The 17,098-nt window shown below is 43.0% G+C and overlaps 1 protein-coding gene across 6 annotated transcripts in view; it reads right to left on the reverse strand.

The window, feature by feature from the left end:
- The window catches only part of LOC121464728 (NEDD4-binding protein 2-like 2), a 72,852-nt gene extending 67,649 nt beyond the window's left edge, over positions 1-5,203 (reverse strand). The window contains exons 1-2 of one of the 6 annotated variants that reach the window (XM_041677764.1): positions 4,835-5,203; positions 2,107-3,341 (exon numbers count right to left, since the gene is read on the reverse strand). In XM_041677764.1, the coding sequence (XP_041533698.1) occupies positions 2,107-3,341 (1,235 nt within the window). In that variant the 5' untranslated portion in view covers positions 4,835-5,203. Of the gene's footprint in view, positions 1-2,106; positions 3,342-4,294; positions 4,405-4,834 lie in introns of those variants that run through there. The other 5 variants (XM_041677765.1, XM_041677768.1, XM_041677769.1 and 2 more) reach the window with 5 other exon arrangements.
- Between the last annotated feature and the right edge of the window lie 11,895 nt (positions 5,204-17,098).

A 17,098-nucleotide genomic window follows, 5' to 3' on the forward strand; every position in this document is an offset into this window, starting at 1 on the left:
AGGGGAGGGAGGGGCTTGATTTTTAATAGTAGTTTCTGTGAACCTCTAGGCTTTGCTCCTATAAAATGAAAAAACAATTCATTTCACAAACTTTCCTATGTCAAAGTATCTCTAAATAGAAAATTGTGACACAAATGGCACTTGTTATTAAGTGCCCACTTAGGGGAGTGGTTCTCACCTCCCCTAGAACTTGGTACCTAGCCCAGATTGGCCTTGAATCTGAGATCTTGATAACTGCGGCGTCTTTCCACTCAAGTGTTCTACCTGGTCTTCAAGCAAATACCCACAGGTATAATCACCTCCATCTAATCTCTCAGGTTTTTCGAGATTCTATTGCATTCTATTCTAATATTCTCCAATCTGTTCTCTTAATTTTCTTCTATATTTCTATATTCAGTTATAACTAGTAGACCTATTTCATCCAATTTCTAAATCTCAACTGTTTTCTCCGATATAGTCTAAATCCAGAACACTGTCTGTTTGTAAGACAACAATTTCATATTTGTAAGCCTCGATTTCATATTCTCTACAAAACCTTAACAAAAATGTCATGAATCAATTAACACAGCTTAAAATCTTGCTTGAAAAATCTATACTACTGGGCTAGAGAGATGGATCAGCGGTTAAGAGCATTGCGTGCTCTTCCAAAGGTCTTGAGTTCAATTCCCAGCAACTACAAGGGGGCTCACAACCATATGTAATGGGGTCTGGTGCCCTTCTCTGGCCTGCAGGCATACAGGCAGTCAGAATACTACATACATAATAGATATTAAAAAAAAGAAAATCTATACTACAAACTGAATTTATTTTTGTCTAAAGAAATTTTATTTATTTAGGCCATATTACAAGTGAATATAAATATCTGTAAGTTCTTCAAATACTAGTTTTCACCCAAAGATACTATTTTTTACTTTTTCTATATAAACTACAAGAAATTTATAGTATGAGTTATTTTCCACAATTGAGAAAATCGTGAAAATGTTGTCTTTAAATTGTAAAGAAACTTAGAAATCTGATATATTTTGTAATAAAAACACCAATAGTTTTAATGCCACTAATCAGAGTGTTCAATTCAACACATCAAAATTTTAAAACTAAATAGCAACTCAGTCCCACGCAGCTGAAGAGAGATGGCTCAATGGCTAAGAGTACTGACTGCTCTTTCAGAAGACCCAGGCTCAATTCCCAGCACTCACATGGAGGCTCACAATTATCTGTCAGTCCAGTTCCAGGGAACCTGAAGACCTTTTCTGGCCTTTGGGAAGTGGTGCACAGATAAACATGTAAATTAAACATCCATACCCAAAAAATTATTTTTTTTTAAATCGCTATTCCAGTCAGGGAGTGGTGGTGCAAGCCTTTAATCCCAGCACTTGGGAGGCAGAGGCAAGAGGATCTCTGTGAGTTCGAGGCCATTCCAGGGCATGCTCCAAAGCTACAGAGAAACCCTGTTTCCAAAAAAAAAAACAAAAAAACAAAAAAACAAAAAACCCTATCCCACACAAGATACTGACATGGCATATGGCATAACGCTTAACACATTCAAGAGCCCCAATTGGTTTTTCAAATTCTAAGAAAATAACTATCTGCCATTCCATTAACAAGCAGCAAAACTTGCCCAGCAGCATAATGAAAAAGTACCAGAGCCCAGACCTCCTAGTACCTAGTCTAGCTTTACTTGAATAGCTGACTTATACAGCCCAGACAAGGTTGGTTTTTTTTGAGACAGTTTCTCTGTAACAGCCCCTAGCTGTCCTGGAACTAGTTCTGTGGACCAGGCTGGCCTTGAACTCACAGAGACAACGCCTGTTTCTGCTAGGATTACTGGCACGTGCCGCCACTGCCCGTCCCTAGCCAAGTTCTTAAGTAGCATTGCTTGTTGCTGTTTTGGTTATAGTGTATTTGTAAAGCTCTTAAAAGAAGCTAAATATATATACATCAATTCTCCCTTTCCCCTAGAATACATCTTTCAAAGTATTTCCAGTCAGATGAAACTCCCAAATACAGCATACAAATTTTCTACTAGGAATATGGAAATGTTTATCACTGATAACTCAAAATTTAAGTAATGAACCATCAAGTATTCACTTAATATTTTTTACTTACCGAGACAATGTTGTTTTTCCAGACCCAGGGAGGCCTCGCAAAAGAATAAGTAGTTTCTGCAATTTATTTAACTTCTCCTCTGGAAACCACTGGTTCGCAAACCTGTCTGTTCTAGTGTGCTCTTCGATGGAAGGATCTCTCCAGCACTCTCTGATTTCACAGAAACCGTTACCCACACTTTCATCTTGTCCACTGTAGCCATCTCTAAAGGGACGAACATTAGTGCTAGTCACACCATAGTTAGTATACTCATCGTTCTGTTCAAAAGTCAAACCACTCCAGCTACCCTGACAACTGTCCACGTAACACCCTCTTGGCATCTGAGAGTCATCTTGCCCATGAAAAATATTTGGTGGCAGATTTAGTGGGGTATTGAATCGTTGAATATTAAAATGGTAATTAAAACTGGGAAGAGGAGGACCATGGGGTATGACAAAAGGATGTACTGACTGCCATTCAGGCCTGAAGGAAGGGAATGAAGTCTCACAAAAAGTAGGTATCAGTTGTTCGTCACAGGGATATTGGCCTGGTTCGTCCTCCAAGTACCACTGGTAATCGCAATGTGACTGGAGAGCATTACTGAGATCCTTCTTTGCCTCCTCGGAGTTTAAGGCATCACAGGCCTGGTCCTTAGGAATAATTTTTTCCTGGGAAGGTTCTGGCACTTCACTACTGCCTTGTGAAACATCATTTTCATTTTCTAGCTCTTCAATTTCTTTGTAAAACTGGGAGAGTTCTGTGTCAATCTCCAATTTTTTGGAGTTAAATTTCTGTTTTTCTTCTTGTCTTCTTTTGTCATCTGTACTATTCAAAGCGCCCGTCTCATTTTTCCTTTCTCTGCATTTCTTTTTCTCGGGGGGTTTGTAAATGGGGCCTATGAACGCCTTACTTGTGCTATAGATGTCATCATCCTTGGAGAGCGAGGGGGGCTTTCCGCCCTGCAAAGCTGGTGACTCAGTAGACCCGACACTGCCTAGTTTATTATCAGGCAGCTCCTTAGGCTTCAACACATCTGGAGCTCCGGCTTTGTCTTCCTGAGGACGTCTTCTGAAGGTAATGGTGGCCACTGGGACCCTGTTATTTCTGGTTTTCTCTTGGGGTCTGGGACGATCAGGACCACCTTGACGGGAGAAAGCACAATCATCTGCAGCTGTCTTCAGTTTCTTACTGCACGATTCCCTTGTTAGATCTTTTCCAGGGCCCAAAAACTTAGCTTCAATTTCACTATAAGGCATCTGAGAAGCAAAGCATACAAATATTAGGTCATATTTCTAAAAATTTAGACAAATTTTTTTTACACAAGGAATTTTAGAAAAAAGAATTTGTGACATAAGCATTTAATAATTACAGTTAAACTGCAATTTTATAACCACTTATTTTAAGTCATAACAATAATTTACAGGAGGAGTCTCACTGTAATACCATTCAAAAATACATGTGCACTTCATTGTTTTTTTTTTGGAGGCACAGAAGATGAACTCATGACCTCACACATGCTAAATGAACACCCTACTGCAGAGCTACATCCTACCCCCTTTTTCATGCTGAGACAGCGTCTCACTAAACTTGACAAGCGTGGCTTTGAATTCTCTCCATAGAGCCCAGGGACTCCTTAACTGTTCATCCTCCTGAGTAGCTGAGATCACAGGCCCGTGCTGCCAGTCCCATCTTTAAACAGTCCATTCCAGAGTTTAAGCACCTAAGTTTGGAAACTGAGTCCCTATCTCGTGTGGATAGATACATAACTGGCATTTGTTTCCAAACTGGCTAAGATCACTGCATCCTGAATCCCTCGCTGTTTGGAAGTCGCTTTGTCTTTTGGAGTAGAGGCTTCAGCTTCCAAGCTTCCATCATCTCCCCTCGGCATCCACAGGAGATGAGCTAAATTGCAGTCTTTGTAGAGCAAACCTAGGCTACACAGTTAAGTTCAAGGCCAGTCTGCACTACACGAGACCCATCAATAAGTTAATTAAAGCTAAATTTCTCTTGACAAGCAATGGCTCAAACCTGTAATCTACCAATAAGCGAGTTCAGGCCATTACGGGCCGACGACACAGTTGGGTTCCAAAGCATCCTGGCCTACCGAGTGACACTGTGTTTACAAAACAAAACACAACTTCGCTTCTCTTGTAATTTCCTTGAACCCTTAAGAGACCCAAACTCTCGTTTTGGTCAGTACTTCATTTACCCGCTCTTGGACTCCAAACCCAAAGCCCACAAACTAGGGCCGAAAGCAGGCAGGCCATTAGGAGAGCCGAAGGAAGCTCCAACTGCAGATCCAGAAAGCCATTCTCCCGGAAACAGCCCTAGCCTCACTCCCATCTTCCCGTTTCCTCAGTCAAACGTCACAGACACCCGAGGAAGCGCGAGGGGTGCGCGAACACCCAGCACCCCACCTGGGCCTCAAGGCCTCCCGAGCACCAGGCCTGGCCGGAGGCCCCCCCCCCCCCCGGCTTCTCCGTCCCTAAGGAAGGCAACAGGGCCCCGTCTGGACTCTGCGGCGGCCTCTGACGCTGAGGTTTTCCCCGGGCTTCCCCGCTCACACTCAGATGAAGGAGTCAAGCTACGAGTGAAAACTTGAGTCGTCCGCGTCAGACGAAACCGGAAGCACCTCCCTCACCTACACTGGGGCGTCTGCTCTTCAAACCGCAGTTCTGCACGTACTTCCACCCAGCACCCCCAAAAGCAAAGCAAAACAAAACAAAACAACTTCCGTAAAGATACGAACCTCTCAACGAAAGACCGTCTCAGACACAGCCACAAAATCGAGCTTGAGAGAGTCGGGGCTGGAGCAGCTCCATACGCAAGATGGCCGCCACCACTCGGATTTCCCAGGCAGGGCCGCGGGATCGCGCCAGGCATTGTGGGAATTGAAGTCCAGCGTTCTCTGTGATGCTAGTTTACCTCGTGGCACCAAGACTCGGTCTTCCAGAGTCCATTGCATGACGTATACGCTCAATTGGCAACAAAAGGCTTCTTCCCCGCCCTGGAGTGGGGAAGTTCTTTAAAGAAACACCAACTTTGACCAAAAAAAGCAGCGACCGTCTCTCTGGCGTTCTCCACTAAGGAAAAAAGAACAATAGTATTTGTCGCCCCCAGGTGGATGCTCAAGCCCCTCGCAGAGGGATAATAGTTTTCTGGGTTTTTTTTTCCCCCAGGAAACAAAAGAATCAACCTACGTTTCAAAGGAGAAAACATTCATTTTGTACTGCAGATCTGGGTTACAATGATTTCTAAGAAACGCTACCAAGTATAATTTTAAGCTCCTGCACTTCTGTGAAAGGATAGAGTGCCTGCATTGTAACAAAGAGGGGACATTTGGAGCAAAATTATAAAGTATCTCACTTACAGGTAAGGAAACTGTTATGTAAATATGTGTTGAATTAAAAATAAATACCTACCAACCAACCAATGACTAGCTTCAATTATGGACCTTTTTTTCCCCTCTTTTTCACTACCATTAACCCCCCCCCCTCATGTTTCATTTGGGTCTCCACAAGGAAATTCTTGACTCCAACACAATAATATTTTATAGGATATAATAGCTAAAAAGCACAAGGTAAGGTACTTACATCAGAATACTTAACACCATTGTGACCCAGAGGGCTCACAATCTACCCCCTTGACAAGTCTTCCTGAAATACAATTTCCACTGCCACCTTTGTTGCCTCATGTTTAGCTTCAGGTTATTCATCTTTTTTTTCTTTAATAAGTACTTTATTTCATAGGCGTGTTTTACCTGCATGGATATATGTGCACAATGTGTGCCCCCAGTGCCCAAGGAACCAAGAAGAGACATGACTTCATAGAACCCAGGCTAACTTCAAATTCCCTATAAGCAAGGAGGCTGATGGAATTCCTGATTCTTCTGCTGGGACTACTGGCCTACATCACCATGCCCGCCCTAAGAAATGTGTGTTTGTTTATTTTTTGACATTCATGTTGATATCATATCATTGTAATATCTTACTTTTTTTTTTTTTTTTTGCTTTTTCAAGACAGGGTTTCTCGGTGGCTTTGGAGAATATCTTACATTTTGATAGCATATTGATTGCTTGGATTTAGAGATGGAATGAATGGTTAAATAGCAGAAATACTTTTCTCTCTCTTTTTTTGCCCCCTGCATTGCTAGGGGTTGAACCCAGCACCCTGTTCATGATGGGCTGGCAGTCTTCTACTACCGTATCTCCAGGCCAGTATTCAGTCACATATTTGAGTCCAGGGGATTAAACTCAGGCTATCTCTGGTTAGCAGCAAGTGTGTTTATTCACTGAGCCATCTTGTCGTGCCAAATAAAATTCCAAAGATGAAGCTTGCATGGACTTTTTGTGTTAGTCCATCTAGATGTTAAAATGTCTATCTTTCATTTATCAATGAAAAAGGTTACCTCAGTGGTTAAGAGCACTGACTGTTCTTCTAGAGGACCCAGGTTCAATTCCCAGCGCCCATGTGGCAGCTCACAACTGGCTATAATTTCAGCTCCAGGGGACCTGACACCCATGGCAAAACACAAATGCACATAAAGTGAATACATTAAAGAAGAAACTCTTTTCTAATATTTAGAAAAATGCTGTGTGGTCGAAAGTTTAAGGTTAGTCAGTGGATTTGCTGTTTAGCAGGGACATTGCTTCTGGAACATAGACTGCATATTCTAGCTGTGTCTCTTCACATGACAGAAAAAATAGCACCCTCTTCTAAATGTGTGTGTGTGTGTGTGTGTGTGCACGCATACCTGTGCATGCATGTAAGCACAGTCCATGACCCTAGAGTCAGAGGACATTTGTCAGGAGTTGGTTCCTTTTCCACTTGGTTTGGTGTAGGATTTCTCTGGCTGCACTGCTGTGCTATGTATTCTGAGCTGGTTGGCCAACTTCTGACTGATTCTCCTGTCTGCATGGCCCATCTTGTTGTAGAACTGCCAGGAGTACATATGTGTGCCATCTCATCCAGATTCCTATCATGGCTTCTGGGGGTGGAACGCAGGTCATCAATCAGGTCCTGCACTTTTCTTTCTTAAAGATTCATTAATGCATTCATTAATTATGAATACAGTGTTCTGTCTGCATGCATGCCTGCAGGCCAGAAGAGAGCACTAGGTCTCATTACAGATGGTTGTGAGCCACCATGTGATTGCTGGAAATTGAACTCGGGACCTCTGGAAGAGCAGCCAGTGCTCTTAATGGCTGAGTCTTCGCTCCAGCTCAACGTGTAGCCCAGGCTGGCCTCGAACTCATGATCCCCCTGTGTTCATTTCCTTCAGCAAATCCTATCTGTGTGCGCTATCACAACCGGCACCACATTTCTTTTCATAGCTCACTAATCTCATCCATGTGGACTCTACAATTAAAATTTATCGCCCTTAATATTATGAGGTGGTGATTATGCTTTGAATGGGAGGAACACACATCTAGACCACAACATCTCTGCCCAGAGATGTAAGGATCCAATGAGCCACCAAAGCAGAGTGAGGTCCCAAGGGGCAAGTGTCATAAAGAACCCCAGAAGGGGTACTCAAGTGAGGGGACAGAACAGTTGACACTGTTGTTGAGAGTGATGGCTGCTATAGAAAGGTCAAAGTAAAGAGGTGAGGGTGACAAAGAAAGGCCACACTTAAAAGCATTGTCAAAAAGAGAGAAAACCAGCCGGGCGGTGGTGGCGCACGCCTTTAATCCCAGCACTCGGGAGGCAGAGGCAGGCGGATCTCTGTGAGTTCGAGACCAGCCTGGTCTACAAGAGCTAGTTCCAGGAGAGGCTCCAAAACCACAGAGAAACCCTGTCTCGAAAAACCAAAAAAAAAAAAAAAAAAAAAAAAAAAAAAGAGAGAGAGAAAACCCATTCACTGCATGAAGCAAAGAAAAGCTGTAACCAGTGTCTTTGCCCTGGTTGTGTCTAATCCCCATTTCTACCCTTCAGTTGTGAAGAATCTGGTGGAGTATTCTAGAAGGTAACTATTGTCTCTTCAGCACATAGATACCTCTGCACCCCTAGAGCCCTCTTACACCCTACCATCACACAGCGCTGGAAACAATGCCAGGCTGTTTATGCTCCTTTAATATCCACTGGCTTTTTTTTTCCCTTCAGAGCTAAGAATTGAACCTGGAACCTCAAGTATGGCAGGCAAGCCATCTACCATGACCCATATATTCCACCCCCACCGACACCTGACATCTTGTACCATGTTTGGGATTCATAAACGGGTATTGCTGCCCCCTTCTGTTTATGCATATTATAGAGCACCGGAAGCTGAGAGCATCCTCTGAAGATAAATACTCTTGTTTGCTTTTTTTTTATTTTATTGATATTTATTGAGCTCTACATTTTTCTCTGCTCCCCTCCCTGTCTCTCCCCTTCTCCTTTCAACCCTCCCCCAAGGTCCCCATGCTCCCAATTTACTCAGGAGATCTTGTCTTTTTATACTTTCTACTTCCCATGTAGATTAGATCTATGTAAGTCTCTCTTAATGTCCACATTGTTGTCTAAGTTCTCTGGGATTGTGCTTTGCAAGCTGGCTTTTTTTGCTTTGTGTTTAAAAAATCACCTATGAATGAGTACATGTGATAATTGTCTTTCTGTGTTTGGGTTACCTCACTCAAAATAATGTTTTCTAGCTCCATCAATTTTCTTGCAAAATTCAAGCTGTCGTTATTATTTTTTCTGCTGTGTAGAACACCATTGTGTAAATGTACCACATTTTTCTTATCCATTCTTCGATCAAGGGGCATTTAGGTTGTTTCCAGGTTCTGGCTATGACAAACAAAGCTGCTATGAACATAGTTGAGCACATGTCCTTGTGGCACGGTTGAGCATCCTTTGGATATATATCCAAAAGGTATTACTGGGTCTTGAGGAAGGCTGTTTCCTAATTTTCTGAGAAATCAGCACACTGACATCCAAAAGGGTTGTACCAGCTTGCATTCCCACCAGCAATGCAGAAGTGTTCCCTTTTCTCCACAACTTCTCCAGCATAAGTTGTCATCAGTGTTTTTGATCTTGGCCATTTTTACAGGTATTAGGTGGAATCTCAGAGTTGTTTTGATTTGCATTTCTCTGATGACTAAGGATGTTGATTTTTTTTTTTTTTAGTTTTTTGAGACAGGGTTTCTCTGTAGCTTTGGAGCCTGTCCTGGCACTAGCTCTTGTAGACCAGGCTGGCCTCGAACTCACAGAGATCCACCTGCCTCTGCCTCCCAAGTGCTGGGATTAAAGGCGTGCGCCACCACCTCCCTGCTTGTTGAACATTTTTTTAAGTGTCTTTCAGCCATTTTAGATTCCTCTGTTGTGAGTTCTCTGTTTAGGTCTGTACTCCATTTTTTTAAAATTGGATTATGTGATCTTTTGGTGTCCAATTTCTTGAGTTCTTTGTATATTTTGGAGATCAGACCTCTGTCTGATGTGGGTTAGTGAAGATCTTTTCCCATTCTGTAGGCTGTCATTTTGTCTTGTTGACTGTGTCCTTTGCTTTACAGAAGCATTTCAGTTTCAGGAGGTCCCATTTATTAATTGTTTCTCTCAGTGTCTGTGCTACTGGGGTTATATTTAGGAAGTGGTTCCCTGTGCCAATGCATTCTTCTATAAGGTTCAAGGTGTCTGGTTTTTTGTTGAGGTTTTTGATCCATTTGGACTTGAGTTTTGTGCATGGTGATAGATATGGGTTTATTTTCATTTTTCTACACGTTGATATCCAGTTAATGCCAGCACCACTTGTTAAAAATGCTTTCTTTTTTCCATTTGATATTTTTTTCTTCTTTATCAAAGATCAGGTGTTCGAAGATGTGTGGATCGATATCCAGGTCTTCTATTCGGTTCCATTGGTCCTCCTGTCTGTTCTTATGCCAACAGGCTGTTTTCAGTACTGTAGCTCTGTAGTAGAGTTTGAAGTCAGGGATTGTGATTCCTCCAAAAGTTCTTTTATTGCACAGAATTGTTTAGGCTATCCTGGGTTTTTTGCTTTTCCAAATGAAGTTGAATACTGTTCTTTCGAGGTCTTTGAAGAATTTTGCTGGAATTTTGAAGGGCATTGCGTTGAATCTGTATAAACACTCATGTAAGCAAAGCTTCTGGTGTAATTGTCAGAGATCATATCTGTTCTGTGATGACTAGTCTTTTCTTTCTTTCCTTTTGGGGGGAGTGGTTTTCTCGTTTGTTTGTTTTTTCTGTCTAGTCCTGGCTGTCCTAAAATTCACTCTATAGACCAAGTTGGCCTTGAACTCAGAGATCCTCCTATCACTGCCTCCTGAGTTCTGGGATTAAAGGCATGTGCCACCACTACCTGTCATGATGGCTATTCTTGGTTGTTAACTTGACTATATCTGACATGAACTACAATTCTGAAATGGAGGGCATACCTGTGAGAGATCTTTATTATGTATACAATATTCTTTCTGCGTGTATGTCTACAGGCCAGAAGAGGGCACCAGACCTCATTACAGATGGTTGTGAGCCACCATGTGGTTGCTGGAATTGAACTCAGGACCTTTGGAAGAGCAGGCAATGCTCTTAACCACTGAGCCATCTCTCCAGCCCTTGTTTTTGGTTTCTCAAGACATTCATTCTCTGTAGCTTTGGATGTAGGGATAAGTCCAAGTACAGCCCATTGGGGGCGTGTTCGCCCCGGGCTAATGTTTACCTATAAATCTGCTGGGCTTGTGCCCAGCCACCCCTTCTGCTTCCTGTTTCTCCTCGGGAACCGTGGTACTGTAAGTCTATTTCTACATTAAAGCTGTATATATTTTTTTACAATCTGTCTGCATTCATTTTTCGCCGGTACATTGGAGCCTGTCCTGGAACTAGCTCTTGTAGACCAGGCTGGCCTCGAACTCACAGAGATCCACCTGTCTCTGCCTCCCTAGTGCTGGGATTAAAGATGGATGACACCACTGCCCAGCTTTCTACTTGGTTTGAAGTGGGTGAATACACTTCTGGTCTGGACCTTTGATCCAGATCTTGAGGCAAGAAGACACACCTTTAATCTGGGCTATACCTTCTGCTGGAAGCCGAAGACATAGAAGGAGACTTTTGCTCTTTTCCTGCTTGCCCTTGCCTTGCTAGCACTTCCATTCCTTCCCTGCACTGGAGCCTACTTCTCTGGGATTCCAGCATATACAGAAGACCAGCTGACATAGCCAGTCTTGTCGGACTGAGCAACTACTACATTCTTGGACTCTCCATTCACAGCCAGCCACAATTGGATTAGCTTGATTGCAGTCTGTAAATCATTCCAAGCAATTCCCCTTTATATACACACATACAAAGATTCATTCTATAAGTTCTGTGACACTATAGAACCTTGCCGAATATAACATATTCCTTACTGTAAATGGAAGTTTCTGTCCCACCTGGTCCCGCAGCCGTTCAGTCCCAAAGAAACACACAGAGGCTTGTATTAACTATAAGCTGTTAGGCTTATTAGCTCAGGCTTATTATTAACTAGCTCTTACAATTTAAATTCACCCATAATTCTTTTCTATGTTTAGCCTCTTGGCTTGGTACCTTTCCTCTGTAAGGCATTCTGCATCTGGCTGGTGACTGACTCTCTGCCTTTCCTCTTCCCAGAATTCTCCTAGTCTGGTTTCCCCACTTATACTTCCTACCTTGCTACTGGCTGATCATCATTTTATTAAACCATTACGAGTGACAAATTTTTACAGTGTACAAGAGCATTATCTCAGAGCAACTTACAATTCACAATATATAGCAGTTTGATGTCATTTTGTACAATCTATTACTGAGATTTTCAGAATTACTACAGCATATTTCAGAAGATTCAGTTGCTGTAATCTATATTCATAAATGATGACCATTTTTATAGATCATGTCAGAAACTGTTCTAAATGTATTTTATATTTGATTCAATCTACTTTAGAAAGTACTCACCTTGTTGGCTACTTTGTTTTATATACCCCATCTGCCTTCAACAACATCTACATTGTGAACTCAAGTGCCCAGAAAAAAAAAGAAAAAGACAAAAACAGATACAAATGATGGCTATATTAAAGGTTCTAAAAGGGGCTGGGTGTGGTAACACCCCTCCCTCAGTCCCAGTATTCAAGAGGCAGAGGCAGGCAGATCTCTATGAGTTCCCAGCCTGATCAACATAGTGTTTCAAGCCAGCTAAGGCTACATAGTGAGACCCTTTTTCAAAACAAAAACCAAACCAAACTAATAAAAAACTCAAAACCTAGAAACAAAACCAAGGATTCAAACGCGCTATTGAGGCAACCTGATTGAGGCAATTCTCGGCCATGATCCCTCATGTTTGGATTAGAATAAACAATCATTTCTTATAGGCAAGGTGATGGTTTTACTTTTTTCTTTTGAGACTGGAGTGATGGCTCAGAGGTTCAGAGAACTGGCAGTTCTTGCAGAGAACCTGGGATTGTTTCCCATGACCTACGAGGTATAGTAACCATCTGTAACTCTGGTTCCAGGGGGTCTGACGCTCCCTGCTGAGCTCCACAGGCACCAGGTGTGCATGCAGTACCTGAACATACATGCAGGTGAGCACTTCCATGTGTAAAAATCAATACATCCTTAAAAGAAAATAAAATCTGCCGGGCGGTGGTGGCGCACGCCTGTAATCCCAGCACTCGGGAGGCAGAGGCAGGCGGATCTCTGTGAGTTCAAGACCAGCCTGGTCTACAGAGCTAGTTCCAGGACAGGCTCCAAAACCACAGAGAAACCCTGTCTCGAAAAACCAAAAAAAAAAAAAAAAAAAAAAAAAGAAAATAAAATCTGTATGACAGTTTCACCCATTAACCTCTTTCCTCCCTTTCCTGCCACCGAGTTTCTTTCTCCAGACACTTCTATCTCTCACTTGCTTGTCATTGGGGTGTGTGTGTGTGTGTGTGTGTGTGTGTGTGTTCTGTGAGAGGGGGAACCACCTAAGGTTATGATCATAGAATCTAATCAGCAAATAAAAATGTAGAAACAAGAAAATTATTGATATATTCCAAACACTGAAGAAAATCTATAAAGTACAAAAGGCTGCAGAGACAGATAAAACCGACTATTTTTTTGTTTTTGTTTTTCTTTAAAGTTCGATTTTTTAAAATAATTTATTTATTTGTTATGTATACAATATTTTGTCTGTGTGCATGTCTGCAAGCCAGAAGAGGGCACCAGACCTCATTACAGATGGTTGTGACCTACCACCCATTACAGATGGTTGTAAGCTACCATGTGGTTGCTGGGAATTGAACCCAGGTCCTTTGCAAGAACAGCCAGTGCTCTTAACTACTGAGTCATCTTTACAGTACAATTTTTAAATATTTGTGTTTTGCTGGCATGTAAGTATGTGCACCACATGCATGTAGTGCTCAAGAAGGCTAGAAGAGGGTGTAGGGTCCCCTGGAACTGGAGTTACTGATGGTTGTGAGCCACCACGTGGGTGCAGGGAAGGCAACCCAGCAAGAGCAACAAGTGCTATCGTCCCCTGAGCTACATCTCTAGCCCTGGCTTTTGTGTCCCTTTAGCACATACTGTATTCTTTTTGTTTTGTTTTGTTTGTTTTTCGAGACAGGGTTTTTTTTTGAGACAGGGTTTCTCTGTAGCTTTGGAGCTTGACCTGGAACTCGTGCAGTAGACCAGGCTGGCCTTGAACTCACAGAGATCCACCTGTCTTCCGAAGTGCTGGGATTAAAAGCGTGCACCACCACAGCTCAGCTGCATACTGATTCTTGATTACTTTAACTGTAGTTATAATTTTTGTACCATGGGATGAAAAGGTACACACAATCTGCAGAAGTTTCTAGATGGTTTCTGGCATTCTCCCACTCCCTGCAGTTTAGACCCTCTTTCCCGTACTCCAAATAATAAATGTGGCATCCTTTCGTGGTCTCCTGGGAATTTAAGTCCTGCCTCAGACTGTCAGGGATCATTTGACTGGCCTTGGGACATGCCTTGAGTTAGGTCTGTCTCCTCATTTTCCAGTGAGCTGCCCAGCCTGCTTTGTGATGTGTAGTAAATGTTCTGCTGCTCTTGGGAAACCATTTATAGTATGTATAGGTTACATTCAAATGTGATAGGACAATGCCAGGTGATGGTGGCGCACGCCTTTAATCCCATCACTGGGGATGCAGAGGCAAGCGGATCTTCAAATCTTCGTGAGTTCGAGGCCAGCCTGATTTACAAGAGCCAGTTCCAGGACAGGCTCCAAAGCTACAGAGAAACCCTGTCTCAAAAAAAAAAAAAAAAAAAAACAGAAAAAAAATGTGATAGGACAGTGGAGGTCTATTAAGGTAGATAGCCTGGTCTCTTCCAGCTTCCTAATCTGTAACCTTCACCTTTTTTTCCAATTAATTATGCTTGCACACGTCACTCACACAGCACTCAGACTCATACAGCACAGAGACATTCACACAGTACTCACTTACCTGGGACTTGAACCGGCGACCTCGGGCTTTGCAGGCGGCGCTCCATTCCATTCAGCCATCGCTCCGACCGTTTGTAACCTTCACTTTGTGACCGCCAAAAATAGACAACCAAAAGAGGCATGATGTAGTTAGCAGAATAGTGTCTCCCAGAAATACTCATGTAGAACTTTTTAAAAGGTTGAGTAAAGTTTTCTCTTTCTTTCTTTCTTTCTTTTTTGTTTTTTTTGTTTTTCGAGATATGGTTTCTCTGTGATTTTGGAGCCTGTCCTGTCCTGGAACTAGTTCTATAGACCAGGCTGGTCTTGAACTCACAAAAATCTGCTTGCCTCTGCCTCCCACGTGCTGGGATTAAGGGCGTGCACCACAACCGCCCAGATAAATTGGCTGTTTTAAAATCCTCAAATATGAAGAATATTTTTGTTTTGTGGGGATGGAGAGATGGCTCAGAGGTTAAGAGCACTTACAGCTCTTGTAGAGGACCTGGGCTTGGTTCTCAGCACCCATACTTCCAGCTTCCTGTGACTCCAGTTCCAGGGAATTTGACATTGATCTGACCTCCAGCCCTGGACTCATTTGATGGCATTATAGGGAACTGGTGGAAACTGGGATGGGAACCATCTTCGGAGATAGTCACAGACCCTGGAACTGTAAACTGTGTTCAGAAATAGTCTCTCTGACTGCTTTCTGACTGCCAGAAGGTGATCTACTTTACCATGATGGTTTGCTCAGAAAACCCAGGCTCAGAAAGAATGGAGCCACCCCATTGTAGATGGAAACCTCTGAACCCATGAACCAGAATAAACTGTCTTCCTTCAATCAAGTATTTTGGCACAGTGTTGAAAATTGATTAATGCCTGGTGAAATTGACAACACCTCAGCAAATGGTATGGCAACTCTAAAAATTTCAAGCCTCCACCACATCCAAGGTATATAAGATGAAAGCAACATTCTTAACCAATTGTGTCCCCAGCAGAACTATTTACTGAGCACTCACTATGTGCTAAGCGCCTGTTGTATATTAAACAAGAGGGATCAAGGCTGTGAGTCATTTCGACATTCATGTTCTCATTCTGCTGTTCTTAAGAAACTTACTTGGTTTGTGTCTTTAGAATTGAGAGGGAAAGAAAATAACAACAAAGAGCTGGACATTTCTTTTTTTCTTTTCTTTTTGACACAGAGTCTCACTATGTAGCCCCTGCTCTCCTGGGTGTCCTGTGTAAACTCACAGAGATCCACCCACCTCTGCCTCCCAAGTGTTGAGATTAAATGTGTGGTACCACGCCCAGCTCTTTCAAAGAGCCAGAGATTAAAAAAAAAATCTCCTATTCTATTAGATCTCCTATTCTAATAGATTCTATAGATTCTAATAGATCTCCTATTCTGTCCTTGCAGGGAACTTTGAACTAGAACTGGAAACATCCCAAGTCTTAGTGGATGTGAAAAATGGGTAGAAGCCTGTAGTTGTGGCTATCACAATAGTGGGTGGTGAGGACAAGCAGAGGTGACCCTGGAGCCGCTGAGGGAGGAAATGTGGTGTGAATATCTGAAGGTTCTTGGTCTTTATTGTTCTTCCTTTCAGGCAAATAACCTTGGCTTATAGCCTTGCATTGCCTGTCTTTTGTTTCGAATGATAAATATCCTAGCAGAAGCTCGGATTCACCTTTCCTTTGTTCACTGTGGAAACAAACCCTGTGAAACAGTCCTAGGATCCGACACTTGGCAGCAGGGAGACCCTGCTCACTGCAGGGGTGGACAGCAGCCTAGGGCAAGAGGAGAGCAGCTGGTCAGCCCTGGCAGAGCCAGGGGGTGAAGAAGCACCCATCTTAGCCCACTCGGCCACAGCTGCAACAAGGGGACCAGAAATGGCAAGGGTGGACAAAATTTTCTTTTTTTTTCTTTTTTCTTTTGGTTTTTCGACAGGGTTTTTCTGTGGCGTTGGAGCCTGTCCTGGAACTAGCTCTGTAGACCAGGCTGGTCTCGAACTCACAGAGATCCGCCTGCCTCTGCCTCCCGAGTGCTGGGATTAAAGGCGTGCGCCACCATTGCCTGGCTAAAACTCATTTTCTGAATGGTGTCCTTGTGGCCTTCAACTCTCCCCAGCTCCATAAGGGGAGTTTTGTAAGCAACAAGATGCTTTGTTACATGTTGAACACTGGATCCCTAGGTCAGTCACCTAATCAGGAGCCAAGTCGACATTCATGCTCATTTCATATACACAGGATTCGTGCTGCATCCCAGGGCTTAAGACATTGCACAAGGTGGCACACATCTTTAATTCCAGCCTTTGGGTGGCAGGGGTAGGAGGTTTGAGCCCAGCCTGGGTTACACAGTGATTTTCAGGCCAGTCAGGACTTCATAGTGAGACTCTGTTCTCAAATAAAATAATATGCATACTTTTTTCCCCTGGGAGGGGGGTGGTGATGGTGGTGGAGGGAAGCGCACACGCCAATACTACAGAGGCAGGCAAATCTCTTAACTCAAGGCCAGCCTAGTCTACGTAGTGAGTTCAAGGTTAGCCTGGTGAACACAGGACTGCCCAGTGAGAACCTGTCTAAAATGGAAAGAAACGTTGGGCGGTGGTGGTGCAGGCCTTTAATCCCAGGACTCGGAAGGCAGAAGCA

The sequence above is a fragment of the Microtus oregoni genome, unplaced genomic scaffold (genome assembly GCF_018167655.1).
Source record: "Microtus oregoni isolate MIOR12 unplaced genomic scaffold, Mior012 000029F_ref0000214, whole genome shotgun sequence".
Taxonomy (NCBI): Eukaryota; Metazoa; Chordata; class Mammalia; order Rodentia; family Cricetidae; genus Microtus; species Microtus oregoni.